At 31.8% G+C, this 16,083-nt stretch overlaps 1 protein-coding gene across 2 annotated transcripts in view; it reads left to right on the top strand.

Moving 5' to 3' along the window:
- The window catches only part of LOC127730543 (DNA mismatch repair protein Mlh1-like), a 176,397-nt gene extending 160,314 nt beyond the window's left edge, over positions 1-16,083 (top strand). For both annotated transcript variants that reach the window (XM_052238982.1, XM_052238983.1), the window contains 4 exons: positions 10,870-11,034; positions 12,557-12,649; positions 14,231-14,338; positions 15,290-16,083. In XM_052238982.1, coding sequence (XP_052094942.1) covers positions 10,870-11,034; positions 12,557-12,649; positions 14,231-14,338; positions 15,290-15,448 — 525 coding nt within the window. In that variant the 3' untranslated portion in view covers positions 15,449-16,083. The remainder of the gene's footprint in view (positions 1-10,869; positions 11,035-12,556; positions 12,650-14,230; positions 14,339-15,289) is intronic.

The raw sequence follows: 16,083 nt of genomic DNA, 5'->3' as shown, positions 1-16,083 counted from the left end.
AAACTTTGTTTAATTTCGACAAAAAATAAATATATGGGGTACTTTGATATGCTGAATCTAAACGTGTATTAAGTTTTTGGATTTTTGGGCCCCGTTTTTAAATTAGTCCACATTGAGATCCAAAGGTCCAAAATTAAACTTTGTTTGATTTCATCAAAAATTGAATTATTGGGGTTCTTTGATATGCCGCATCTAACCGTATATTTATAGATTTTTAATTTTTTTTTGTTCCTGTTTTCAAATTGGACTACATTAAGGTCCAAAAGGTCCAATATAAAACTTAGTTTGATTTTAACAAAAATTGAATTTTTGAGTTTTTTGATATGCTGAATCTAAACATGTATTTAGATTTTTGATTATGGGCCCAGTTTTCAAGTTGGTCTAAATCAGGGTACACAATTAAACTTTGTTTGATTTCAACAAAAATTGCATATATGGGGATCTTTGATGTGCTGAATCTAACGGTGTATTACGTTTTTGGATTTTGGGCCCTGTTTTTAAATTGGTCCACATTGAGTTCCAAAGGGTCCAAAATTAAACTTTCTTTGATTTCATCACAAATTTAATTTTTGGTTTTTTTGATATGCTGAATCTAACCATGTATTTAGATTTGGGATATTGGACCATAATAGGTAAATGACCAATTTAAAATTTTTAAGTTCTTAGACCACATTCATTCTATGTCAGAAACCTATGCTGTGTCAAATATTTAATCACAATCCAAATTCAGAGCTGCATCAAGCTGGAATGTTGTTTTCATACTTGCCCCAATTGTTCAGGGTTCGACCTCTGCGGTTGTGTCAAGCTGCGCGCTGCGGGGTATTTTATTCTATTTTATCAACTACATATATACAGTTAGGATACAAATCTACAACCCCCCATTTTTAGCTCACCGGGGCCCCAAGGGCCTCATGTGAGCTTATGCCATCACTTGGCGTCCGTCGTCTGTCGTCGTCTGTCGTCGTAAACTATTTAAAAAATCTTCTCCTCTGAAACTACTGGGCCAAATGCCTTCAAACTTTAACTAAATGTTCCTTAGGGTATCTAGTTTATAAATCGTATCCGAAGTTTAGATTGATCGACAAACATGGCCGCCATGGCTAAAAATAGAACATAGGGGTCAAATGTAGTTTTTGGCTAATATCTGAAAAACTAAAGCTTTTAGAGCAAATCTGACACGAGGTAAAATTGTTCAATTGGTCAAGATCTATCAGCTCTGAAATTTTCAGACGAATCGAACAACCCATTGTTGGGATGCTGCCACCGAATTGGTAGTTTTAACAAAATTTTGCAGTTTTTTGTTATTATTTTGAATATTATTATATATATAAATACTGTAAGCAGCAATAATGTTCAGCAAAGTAAGATCTACAAAAAAGTTAATATGACCATAATTGTCAATTGACCCCTTAAGGAGTTATTGCCCTTTAAATACAATTTTACACAATTTGTTCATTAAGTTTGCTAACATTTAAAAATATTCTCCTCTGAAATACAGGTGAGCGAGTCAGGCTCTTGAGAGCCTCTTGTTTGTTATTGGTGTTGTTTTGTACACTTTTTAGGCGTTTAAAAAAATATATATATATATATAATATGTAAGAAAATAAATATAAGATAATAACGGTTTCAATTCATCACTTTTACTAGCACTTTCACTGCTTTAACAGATCTTCAGGTAATGAAATATATACATATATTCTTTTTGTCCATTAATTATGTCCATAATGCTCACAGTGTTTCATTTTTTTTTTTCTATTCCAGTATTTTTACAAGATGACAAAGTCTGTGAATTGCTGTCTTTGTAAGAAAAGATGCCAGCTTAATAACAGAAGACGCTGCTTCAGTGGTGTATTAAAGACACTCCTAACAGATGAATTGCAGAGATGTATCCAGGAAACAGACAGGTTATGTGCATCTTGCACAGCAAAACTTTATAAACAAGTAAAAACTTGCAATAAAACAATAAGATCTCCCTCAATTGAGACAAACAATTCAAGGGAAAAAAATGTGGCAGATATTCCTGGAGCATGTGCAGCTAATGTTTTTACATCACCAAAGTCAATTAGGCTAGATATAAAATCCGCACCAAAAACACACAGGTACTGCATTGTATGTAAGAAGGAAGGAAACAAGCGGCATCGTCTGTTAACAATAACATCTGAAGCCAGAACTCAATCATTTATTGAAAAAGGAATTTTCATTAACCAAAAAAGTCGATGTTGCAAAACACATATGGAAGGTAGATTTTTTAAGATGAAAGCATTAGATGTTTTACAGTCATCAAATCAACATGAATATTTTTCTCGTACTGACATAACAGGTCTCTTAAATGATTCAAGAACAATTATAAAAATGACATCTTCACGTTTAAACTTTGATATACCTGCACTCATGACTGAAGAAAATTATAATGACTTGACAGGACTGAGTAAGGATCAGTTTAGTGACTTACTTGGATACATGTCCACTGTAAGGAGTTCTGGAGTAAGGTCAGTAAGGACTTGCCTTGGAGTATTTCTTACCAAGCTCCGTGTTGGTTTGTCAAACAAAATTCTTGGAACAGTCTTTGGGTTGAAAACATCTCAGGTACAGAGAATTATCCATGCAGCAAGAAGAACTTTAATGGAAACCTTTGTTCCACATACACTAAGTTTTCAGCATATAAGTCATGGAGATTTTGTAACAAACCATACAACACCAGTAGCAAAGCAATTGTTCACTACAGATCCAAGACAAGCTGTAATCGTCCTGGACGGCACATACATTTTCATTAAAAAAAGTAGTGATTATCATTTCCAGAGAATGTCTTACAGCATGCACAAACACCGCCCATTGGTCAAACCTATGATAATTGTAGGAACTGACGGCTATATCCTGTCGATCTTAGGGCCTTACTTTGCAGACAGTCACAATAACGATGCATCAATAACAAAACATGCCATAACAAACAACTTGGAGAAAATAACAGCATGGTTGCAGGATGATGATATTTGCATTGTAGATAGGGGTTTCAGGGATGCAGTTCAGTACTTGGAAGATCAGGGATATATGGTTAAGATGCCTGTTTGTTTGGTAAAAGGGAAAAAACAGTTAACAACGAACGAAGCTAATCTGACTCGCTTAGTAACTAAATGTCACTGGGTTGTAGAAAGCACAAATGCCAGATTGAAACAGTTTCATTTTTTTGAAAAGGTGGTTCCAAAAACCATGATTTCCAGTATTGGTGATTTAGTAAAGATTACTGGTGGTATACTAAATAAGTACAAACAACCTCTTGTCTGCAACCCTGAAAATGAAGAAGTAGCTAAGAAGATGCTTGACCGCTCTGTCTTAGAAAACAGTCTACAAACTTATGTAGAACAGAACAACTTGATAAGACGGAGAACTGTATACTTACCAATTAATGCTTCTGGCACAGTACTTGAAAATTTTCCAAAGCTGACAGAGGAAATATTAAGGGATATCACTTTAGGTATCTACCAACTTAAACAGGCACCAGGATACACAAGGGAACATCTCTCTGAATCTGGAAATTATGAACTATTACTTTGCAAAGAATCTGAAACTCTTCTGCAAGTCAAAATTCAATCAAGACATTCCAAATCTGCCATCCATACATTATGGATTGACTACAATGATGGGTTAAGTGAGGAGAAGCCTGTAAATGGATGGTACTGCACGTGCAAAGTTGGGGCTAGGATGGTGGGCTGCTGTGCACATGTGGCAAGTGTGCTGTGGATTTGGGACTAGAGAGGCACATGAAAAGTCTCAAGCCATCACGTTTATCGGGAAATACCTCCATTTCATATGCACATACCAGCATACTGTCAGATAATCCTTCATCATCAGCTGGTATTGAAGAGTAGACAATAGTTTCCTTATCAGTATAACCTAATTAACATTAATTAGTAAATAGATGAAATTAATTTGTATTCATATATTCAATTGCTTGAAGTTCATTAATTATCTGATAATTAATATCTGTTTCCATATATTTACAATTAAGGACATCATAAAATCAAAGTATTTGCCTGTAAATTGTGAAATCTATATATAGCTAGTTACTTTTACAGATGATGAACAATTTGAGCTTGAATAATTAAATAGTAAATGCTATTTCTTATAAAATCCATTTGTAACATGAAATCTAAAAACTAAATACCAGTAGCTTGACATTTAAATAATAAGAACTTTACTATGGTTCAAAATATGGAACTCAATCACAAAAGACCTTTGATTTTTTTAATCTAATAACTGCATTAATGGCCTAGTCTATGAATCCATAAATCTTCCACAGACAAATTTTTTTTACAATGATCTTTGGAGTTTGCACACATTTAGACATTTTTCTAGTCCATACATGAATACAAATAATTTAATTGTCTGAAATTAATTAAGGAGAATTATGACACTCAAAACAAAGTCTTTGTCACAAAAGATTATGTTTGATTTTGCTTGTTAACCATAGTCATTTTCTGAAAATTATCATATTGCATTTAATAATTTTGTCTGTGTATATTTGTATGTGTGTGTGAATGATGTTCATTTACTCTTGAGAGGGACTATTTTTTCATGCTTTAATATGATTCAGTTGATCTTGTTAATTTTTAAATTCCCCAATCAAATATTATACAAATAATCAATTTAAAATACTCATGGTACATGGAGGAAATTCCATTTGAAAGAGAGAAAGAGCAAAAGAGAGAAAGTAAGAGAAAGAGCAAGAGAGAAAGAGAGAGAGAAAATGTGTGTGTGTGTGTGTGTGTGCAAGTTACTGCCACTTATGATGCACTTATTTTATTAAACACACCTTGTTTCAATGATAGTATATGGGAAACAGAGATATTTACAGAGAAAGAGAGAGAGAAGCAACGTGTGTGTGTGTGTGTAAGTTCATATCCCTGTTACTTATAATGTACTTATTTTATTAAATACAATGTATTTCAATGAAAGTATGGTACTTAATAGGGAGACAGACAGAAAGACAGACAGAGATATATTTCCCTGTTACTTATAATGAATTTATTCTATTGCATTTCAATGATAGTAAGGGAAATTAAAATGATATTTGTTTTTTTAAAGGTTTGGTTGTTTTCTTTAGTACCAAATGAAATCTGGTAAACAAAGTTCATAGGTCAACACAAAAACACCCTCTTTTTAAAAAATTGTGTAATGAAACAGAGGTAAAATAGTACATTTTTAAATCAACAGAGTGTTGTCACCTGGATACACAGAAAATGTGACACTTTATTTATTTAATATATAGAATTTGTATAAACAAAAATGATTCTTTTGTCCATTCGACAGAAAAAAAAACTATTTACTAAAAAAAAAAGGTTTGCAGCTTCTTATTGTAAGTTTAATAAAAAAAAAAAATAACACCCCCGAATTTTCCAAAAATACTGCAACCACGATTACCCAACCCATCTGAAAAAACTTGACATACAAAGAAAGGCATTGCTGAAACTATGCATATTTAGTCTTAGATGCATGATTTTTTTTATTAGTTGTTAGTGGCTTTGAACTAGCTGTCAGTAACTACAAGTACTCTCAGATCTGTACTTAGTGTATTTTTGTTGTTTGGATGTACAAGTACCCGGCCACGTCCACTTGTATTTGTATTTTTATCCATCTGATGAGTTAAGCCTCTTTCAACTGATTTTTATAGTTTGTTCTTATGTTGTACTGTTACACCACTGTCCCAGGTTTGGGGAGGGTTGGGATCCCGTTTTATAACATGTTTAACCCCGCCACATTCTGTATGTATGTGCCTGTCCCAAGTCAGGAGCCTGTTATTCAGTGGTTGTTGTTTGTTTATGTGTTACATATTTGTTTTTCGTTCATTTTTTGTACATAAATTAGGCCGTTAATTTTCTCGTTTGAATTGTTTTACATTGTCATTTCGTGGCCTTTTATAGGTGACTGTGCGGTATGGGCTTTGCTCATTGTTGAAGGCCGTACGGTGACCTATAGTAGTTACTTTCTGTATCATTTGGTCTCTTGTGGAGAGTTGTCTCATTGGCAATCATACCACATCTTCTTTTTTATAAATACAATACATTTTCCTTTGCAACCATGCACTTAATGTAAAACCTGTAGTGACTGTTAAAAAAAATACTATACTAGTATGCTGATGACATCCTAAGATACACACATTGTTATGCAGCTACATTTAGAAAGTTACTGCAGCTTATATATATGAAAAAATCATGGATATGTCGAATCAATCATATATTTTCTACAAAAATGTAACAATACAAAAACTGGTTGCTATGCAAAATTGAAATTGCTAGGTAGTTTTAGGTGACAGTATGAATCTGAAACTGATGCATAGGCAAATATAGCTTGCATGAAGAAATAGTTTGTTGTTGTCATGCCATGAAAATTGTATATGCAAATACATAATTAATTGCTTGAAATAGTATGGTTGCTATGTAAAATATATGTTGCTAGGTAGTTTCTGAGCAAAATACCAATCTGAAACTGATGCATGGAACAAACTAGCTTGTTTGTATTAATAATATGTTGTTGTCAAACACCCAATGTAACTTATATATGCAATAACATACACTAAATGCCTGTTGAAATAGAATGGTTGCTATGTAAAATATTTGTTGCTAGGTAGTTTCTGAGCAAAATACCAATCTGAAACTGATGCATGGAACAAACTAGCTTGTTTGTATTAATAATATATTGTTGTCAAACACCCAATGTAACTTATATATGCAATTACATACACTAAATGTCTAAAATAGTATGGTTGCTATGGAAAATACACGTTGCTAAGTAGTTTTTATGGAAAATACCAATCTAAAACTAATGCATTAGAAAATCTAGCCAGTAGATATGAATTATTTATTTGTGGTTTGTGATTTTGGTTGTATGTGCAAATACATACTTTAAATGCCTAAAATAGTATGGTTGCTATGCAAAATCCACGTTGCTAGGTAGTTTCTAAGCAAAATTCAAGTCTTAAACTGATGCATGGAACAAACTACCTTGTTTGTATTAACACTATAGTGTTGTCATACACTGAATGTTAGGGGACGACCATTTGATATTCTGGGGGGGGCCAGGAGGATTTGTTTTGAATCGGTTATTTATTTTTGTAAACTAAGAGGACAGATTATCTATTTTCTGCACTATTGAAGCAAGATTTTTCATTTTCATTAAAGCAAGGGACTGATTATTTATTTTCACAACTATATTTATATATTCGAAAACATACAATTTTTAAATTATTTGTTTATTATAAATAATTCATGTAAAGTCAAGTCATTATGTACCATTTAATCAGAATTAATTATTATCCTCCGCAGAAATGAATCTCCTATATTCCCCAATGCATATACATGTATTGCATACATACACAGTATTAAAGTTTGTTTGTAACTAAGGCTGTTTTAAAAGTATTGGCAAACATGTTTTGCCGAGCGGAGCGAGGCAAAATTTTTTTTGAAGGGTTTTTGAACCGCTGAAGGCCCAAGAAGCTGTAGAACAAATGATGCAAAATCATGCCTTCTGGGTGTTCCCCAGACCCTTTCTTAAACTGAAAATGCAAGTTCTGTTTTAATAATTTTATGACAATATTTTGGTCTCAAAGCAAAATCACGTTATAGATTCAGTGTAAGACTTAAGTTTCTAGGAACAACATCAAAAGACAAATATGCATGATAAAGCAAAAATGTAATTCACATAGTTAAGTCTGTGGCTGCTGTGTTTTTTTAAACTCATGATCAAGTTAATAATAAAATTACTAAATTACAAAATGAATGCAACACTAACAGAATCAATCAGAAGGGCAATCAATAAACAAAAGACAAATAAATAAGAAAAATTGATCCCGAAAAGTCAGGGGTTACGTCTGAGGGAGAACAGAACTTGCTTCTTGCAAGGCACTCACGGTGAACACAATTTGATATGGAGACAAGCGTTTGGTTTTGAAATTTCCTACATGAGGCATTTGTCTCAATGTAGTTACGGCCCTGATTTAATAAAAGTGAGGTAAGTGTTCCTGAGACAATTAACCTCAAGTTAAATGAAACCAATTTTCTGACATTTCAATAGATATAAGAAGATGTGGTATGAATGCCAATGAGACAACTCTCCATCCAAGTCAAAATTTATAAAAGTAAACCATTATAGGTCACAGCAAGTATATTTAAATAATATTTATACTTTTATCATTAATTTAAAAGATATGGGAAGTGTTTCCCGATTTTTTTTTGGGAAAAAAGATGAATTTATGAAGAATCTGGTGCTATCTCATACTTTCGATTAGACCTGCTGAGTTATTTATTTTCAATACATTGCAAGTCAGGTAATTTATTTTCAAACTACCACAGAACAAACCATTTATTTTTGTGATTATCAAGGCCGAGTTATTTATTTTCAAAATCCTCCTGGCCCCCCCCAGAATATCAAATGGTCGTCCCCTTACTTGTTTGTGCAAATACATACATTAAATGCCTGCAATAGTACGGTTGCTAAGCAAAATATCTGTGTTATGTAGTTGCTAGGCATAAGACATTTATTTTTTGTTGAAGGAAACAAAAAAAAACTTGTACAGATAAACAATATAATATGATTTAACATAATAAACCATCAAAAATCATTGAAAAGAGATTTTTTTAACGAAAAGCAGACACTGCAAGTTTGATTTTTGAAATCGGTTGCTAGGCAACCAAAATGTCACAGGAACGAATAAAAATTGTTATTTTTTGTAGTACCTGCCAGAGGGCTATTGATGGTATGAATATGAACTGGTTCCGAGAGGGGGCCAAAAATGACCCTTATCATACATTGTCCTTTCATATATTGCTATTTATTTTTGTAATGCCTGCGATAAAAGTTGCTGAAGATGGGACATATGAATGCTATTGAAATGGTAACTGCATGAAGTTTTGGTATAAAGCATTTACTCAAAAGTTACAAAAGAAGATCCCTGGTTTACAGTTACTTTATGTCTATACAAAATAAGATCTCTGGTTTACAGTTACTTTATGTCTATACAAAATAAGATCTCTGGTTTACAGTTACTTTATGTCTATACAAAAGAAGATCTCTGGTTTACAGTTACTTTATGTCTATACAAAAGAAGATCTCTGGTTTACAGTTACTTTATGTCTATACAAAATAAGATCTCTGGTTTACAGTTACTTTATGTCTATACAAAATAAGATCTCTGGTTTACAGTTACTTTATGTCTATACAAAAGAAGATCTCTGGTTTACAGTTACTTTATGTCTATACAAAAGAAGATCTCTGGTTTACAGTTACTTTATGTCTAGCTTATGTTCATTGGTCTTGGTAACATTTTATGGTTTAATTATTTTAATAACTATAATAAAATTGTATAGCTTTTTTGATTTGGTGATCTATTCAGCGACTATTAGCAATAGATGAGATCAACTCTATGGAATCATTGTAAGTTATACATGTTTGTTGGAACAGATATACCTGACCTTGACCTCTTTTCAGTGTTATGTTTTCATGATTGATGCCATTAGTTATACGCGAATTGTATGTTCTATAGAATCAGTGTAAGATATACATGTGAATCAGACAGTAAACACCTGACCTCGGCCTCATTTTTACGGTTCATTGATTAACTAATTTTTTGTGCATAAATGTAATCTTTTTAGTTATTGTACTGAATGATTTAAAGTTGGTCTGATAAATTATTGAAAGTGCACATTTCCATCTTACAGGGGTCACCTAACCTTGGCTTCATTTTCATGGTTCATTGATTCTCCTTTTTATACGCCCGTTTGCGGGACGTATTATGGTAACCTGTTGTCCGTCTGTTGTCAACATGTCAGACAATAACTCAAAAACACTATAACAAATTTACATGAAAGTTCGGTGAATTGTTTATTTCTATTGATGTGAGCTCCTTTTAGTTTTTTATAAATTTTAGATTTTAAGTTTCCTAGTTGTGGGGTTTTATTCATTAAAAGGAGGGATTTTCCAGTTTTCGGACAATAACTCAAAAAACACTTTCACCAATTTGCAAGAAACTTTGGTGAAATGTTTATATCTATTGACATGAGCTCCCTTTCGATTTTTATAAATTTTAGATTCTATGTTTCCGAGTTATGGGGTTTTATTCATTGAAAAAAGGGTTTTTTCCAATTTTCGGACAATAACTCAAAAATGCTTTCAGCAGTTTTCCTGAAACTTTGGTGAATTGTTTATATCTATTGACGTAAGCTCCCTTTCAATTTTTATAAATTTTAGATTTTACGTTTCTGAGTTATGGGATTTTATTCATAAAAAAGGGGTGATTTTCCAGTTTTCGAACAATATCTTTAAAGTGCGTTGAGCAGTTTTCATGAAACTTTCGTGACTGGTTTATATCTATTAAGATAACATCTTTTTAGTTTTTCATAAATTTCTGATATAACACTGAGAAGTTATTGAACTTTATACTTTGAAAAAGCGACGGGCGTATCATGGGCTCATGGCGCAGCTGTTTATTATCAAGTATTTTAAATTCAGAAATTTTTGCATGCACTTATTATTAGATTGTTGAACGAACAATATACAAAAATTTAAGATAATTATCACCATTTCTGAAAAATGCTGCATACATTTAGGATTTGCTTATGTAAAACAAATAATCCTAATAATAAGTGATTCCTATACCATCTCTAATTTTGCAATGATTATACATTACAAAAAATTCTGAATGTACAGTAAATAAAAAAGATGTTGGTAAAATTATTTCAATGCTCCTTTGTAAGATTGATACAAAAGACTCCCCACATCATTACATGTTAATCAATAAAGCTGACAAGAAATATTAATGTGTCCATTTTCTTAAATGGAATGTTATCCTTTTCTGATACACATGCATTCTTTTATTAGGAACCTGCCCCAATATATGAGTTAGCCATGTTAGCATTAGACCTTGAAGAGAGTGGATGGACAGAGGCTGATGGACCTAAGGAAGACTTGGCCAAATATATTGTAGAATTTCTCACTAGTAAAGCAGAGATGTTACTGGATTATTTCTCAATAGAACTTGATAGTGTATGTTACCATATGATTAAGGATTGTGTACCATCAAATCAGTCTATAGTTTTCAAATGCAGTAAAATCAGTTACGTTAGAGAAAGTAGAATTAACCTAAGTATACCCAGTATATTTTCTAAGGAGAAGGTACAATTTTGGGATTAAATGCTATTTTTGTCTTAAACATTTGATTTGAGAGGTAATACAATCATTGAAATATAAAAATAAGAAGATGTGGTATGATTGCCAATTAGACAACTCTCCACAAGAGACCAAATGACATGGAAATTAAAAACTATAGGTCACCATACGGCCTTCAACAGTGAGCAAAACCCATAGCTCATAGTCAGCTATAAAAGGCCCGGAAATGATGAATGTAAAACAATTCAAACAAGAAAACTAACTGCCTGATTTATGTACAAAATAATGAACAAAAAACAATTATGATAGTGAGCAAAAAACAACAACCACTGAATTACAGGCTCCTCACTTGGGACAGGCACATACAGAATGTGGCGGGGTTAAACTAGTTTGAAGGCACCAACCCTCCCCAACCTGGGACAGTGGTGTAACAGTACAACATAAGAACAAACTATAAAAATCAGTTGGAAAGGGCTTAACTCATCAGATCGATACAAAGCAGAAATATACACAGACTGGACGTGGCAGGGTACTTTTACATCCCCACAACAAAAAAGACAGTGCCAAGATACAGCTATCAACAGATTGTAGAACCATGAATGTGCATACATATATAAAAATAATATTCAGTTTGATTTTAATTTACTGTAAAAAAATCAATATTAATACCAATAAAAACAATATTCAAAGATCTAATTACAGTTTGAATTGGTAACCTTTTAGAATAAGTTTATTTAAAGGATCGATAAGTTTACCAGGATTGTATCTAAATTTCCGGGCTCAGTAAACAACATCCATAAAAATTAGGATGTGTTATCCCGTTTGAAATAAGTTTTCTTCAGGTACAACCAAATTTCCAAACCAAATTTTTGTATCTATGGAAGAATTTAGTAAAGGTTTTAAAGACTGTTTGTTCAGGTAAATGGTGAACTTACCTAAAAATCATGACTATTTAACTCTCAGATGCTAAAAAATATTATACAGCAAAACACTGTCCAAACTAAAAGGCATTCACACAGGAAATGTAAGGGAGTTGAATAGCATTTAAAATTTAAGTATTCGGTTGCTGTCTTACAGCCTTTTGTATTGTGACATTTTGTTAACTTACAGCTTACCCCTAGTGTTAATTTACAATATAGTTGATAGATTAGAAGAAAATGATTTGGCACATATATCACTTGTTGTAGCAAAAAGAAGTAACATTTTAAAGATCTAAGTTATCTTTTATACAGTTCAGGCAATTACAATTTTATTTTGTTGAAGATACATTTAAAAATTTTGTTTAGAGATGTCTTCCATGAGTATCATGCCAGTTTTAATAGGTCTATTTTATAAAAGCCTAAGGACTTTTTTTGTTGTTGCTTTTTTTAACATTGTATTAATTTCTAACTCTTTATAGTCTGGAAACCTGTTAACTCTTCCAATGCTGATAGATGACTTTGTACCAAATATGGAAGGTTTACCAATGTTTATTCTTAGACTAGCAACAGAGGTAAAATAATTTTGACATAGTTTAATTCAATACCCAAAGTGTATCCAAGGTTTCAAAACCTATGTCTTTTTTCTGAAAGGAGTTTTCATTGTTTTTTTTTTTTTTTGTCACAAAAAGATTTTTATAGTTCAAAGTTGCTCTCTTTCTGAATATATTTGAAAAATACAGGCACACACATATGCACATAGCGCATGAGTTAATTATCAATGTTGTTCAGTCACAAATTGAATATTTTTCTATATTTGAATTCTTTGATTAGTTATTCTTTTTATTACATTGACCATTGGCTTTTTAATGGATGAAAAAATTCAAGGAACTATATCTTTTTCTACGCATACCCAATTTGCGTTGATGCAACATCATCTACAACATCTTGACAACACCTTTTGTTGTATGACATCAAAGGAGTGAAATTATCAGTTTTTATTTCACTGGGAAATCATGTAAATTCATTTCAACCAATGTGATAATGACAGAAAATTGTGTAAGTGTTTAATTGAAAGTTGGGTTCAGGAAGAGTTCTGGATGGAATATACATATACTGATATTCAGAAGGACACAACATCATATACATCTACTATTGGCAGCATACATATACAATATGAAAATAAGAAGATGTGGTATAGTTGCCAATGAGGCGACTCTCCACCAGAGACCAAATGGCATATAAGTTAACAAATATAGGTCACTGTATGGCCTTCAACAATGAGAAAAACCCATACCACATAGTCAGCTATGAAAGACCCTTAAATTACAAAAGTAAATGATTTATGTACAAAACAAAGAACAAAAAAAAAATATGATATAAAGCAACAAATGACAACCATTGAATTACAGGCTCCTGACTTTGGACAGGCACATACAGAATGTGGTGGGGGGGGGGTTAAACTAGTTTGCTGGTGCTAAACCCTCCCCCTGTCCTGTGATGTAACAGTACAACATGAGAACAAACTATAAAAATCAGTTGAAAAGGACTTAACTCATCAGATCGATACAAAGCAGAAAACATCTAACAAAAACACAGACTAGATGTGGCAGGGTATTTATACATTCCCACAACAAAAAAGACACTAAGTACAGATGTGAGAGTACTGGCAGTTACAGACAGCCGGTTCAAAACCCACAACAACTAATAAAAAATCATGTATCTAAGACTTAAATGTCAATCAGTACACATCCAACATCCAATGAATTTAGTGTAAATATGTCATTAACAGTCAAAGAAAAAAACCTGACCTTGTGCAATGCCAAGATACAGGTATGCAAGTTTGATTCACTTTAAAAAGTGTTGTTATAAACATCCAGGTTAACTATCAGTATACAGGAAATGTGCCAGCATACCAGTATTAGAACTAACATGCAGATCACTTGCTCTTTGACCTTCTTTATAGTATCATAATGTTATGATAATCACCATAAATTTATCATAGCATTTTGTTTTCAATGTGGTACTTTTTGCATCTTTTGCTGCAGAAAACAAGACACTTGTAATTAAACATATTTCATTCATTTACAAAGTTCCTTTCAAAGGAATGTTATCCACAATATGATCTCAACAAAAGAGAGTTATTTCTATTACAGGTTAATTGGGACTCAGAAAAAGAATGTTTTGACACTTTTGCTAGAGAAACAAGTGATTTTTATAGTATGAAGAAAAGTATGTTCCAAGATAAAAATTCTGATTCTCAGGTAAGTTAAACCCAACTAGACTTAAAATTAAAATTCCATTCTTTCCCAAAAAGAACAAGCTGCCCTCACAGTCTTCATAAAGTTTTTAGTCTTTATAGTTAAGCAATCATGTGTGTTAACAGTATGCATGAATATTTATTGCAAGTTTGATAACAAATTATTTTGGTATTGGTATTTTAAGGGACAAAATCATTAACATTCAAATCTGCTTCTACCTCAACTTGAGAAGCAACTGTTAAATGGTCAAATCTTTATTAATTGAGACAATTTGTATCATTAGATTTTTTTTTTAATGATTTGAATTAAATTTTAAATTTTGTACATTTATAATAAAATATTTTATTTACATGCATTTTCCTCAAATAAAAGGACCTATATCATGTTTTAGCTTACCTGGCCTAAGAGCAACAATATACAGCAAAATGTTTAGCTAAATAAGATCTACAAATAAGCCAAACATTGCTGAAATCGTCAATTGACCCCTGAAAGGAGTTATTGCTCTGGAAAGATGATTTTCCCATTTTTGCAGTTTTTTACTAACAATAATAGAATGAAAGAAACAGTAAAAAAAACAATGTTCAGCACAATATGATCTACAAATCAGTCATCATGACCCAAATTGTCAACTGACTCCTGATAGAATTTATTTCCCCTTAATGGTAATTTTTATCCATCTTTTAATTTTTGTCAAAAGCTATAGGAGTTGGAGAGAAACTTTAAAAAGCCAAAAAGATCAGTAAAATATGATCTATATGTAAATCAACATGGTCAATTTGTCACACTAGTTATAGGATTTCTCTTTTTTAAAATTGTAGTCTGCCAATCAAAATAATGGAATCTAATAAAATATCTTTGTAATTTGATTACATTCTATATGATAATATAAGGTTTAGGAATGATCTTATGGAATTGTTACTAGAATTGTTAATATATTGTTGGTGTTGCTTTCAGGAAGAAGATGCGGATAAAAGTTGGAAATGGACGATAGAACATGTGTTATACCCAGCTTTTAGAACTTTTTTATTTCCCCCCAAATCTTTTGCAGAAGACTCTAGTATATTACAGATAGCCAATCTACCTGACTTGTATAAAGTATTTGAAAGATGTTGACTATTAAATATTTTTTTCTGTATTAACTTGTTACTTATTTTTAAAGAAGATTTTTGTTGAAGTAGAATCAGAAATAGCAATTGTTTTTAAGGTTTCTGACATCTTAATATAGATAAGATATAAACCATTTTAGTTATCAAGATATAATTAACAAGATTAAATGCATTTTTAACCGGATTTTCAAAGTAAAAATCAGTTATTGATTTGGGGATGTACGGCGGGCGGGCGGCTGCCAAACAGTGTCCGTTTATTTACATGAAAACGCTTTGAAGAATTTTTTCAAATTTAGATATGTTTTTTCCTGTGATTAAATGAAGGTCAAGTTAAATTTTCACAATTTTAGCTTTTCTCATTCAGTTATAGCCCTTTTCCAAGAATTCAATTTTTGATGAATTAATCCATTTCTGTACAAAGGGAAATAATTCATTTTTTAAAAGACATTGTATTAAAGATAAATGTCATTTTGGATTTTTTTTTTTTTTTTGGTAAATTGTATGAAGAATTTTGTGGTAGGTTTGTTTGTTATTCTGTATAAACTAATTTTCTGAATGCTATATGTATATATTTTTTTTTATGAAGTGAACTCCTTTAATTAGATAATAATCTGTTTTAATTATAGGATATATTTCATTACA

Source organism: Mytilus californianus, unplaced genomic scaffold (assembly GCF_021869535.1).
Source record: "Mytilus californianus isolate M0D057914Y unplaced genomic scaffold, xbMytCali1.0.p SCAF_2, whole genome shotgun sequence".
In the NCBI taxonomy this organism is placed as follows: Eukaryota; Metazoa; Mollusca; class Bivalvia; order Mytilida; family Mytilidae; genus Mytilus; species Mytilus californianus.
The sequence above is the reverse complement of the archived record's forward strand: the minus strand, read 5'-3'. Positions and strand labels throughout refer to the sequence as shown.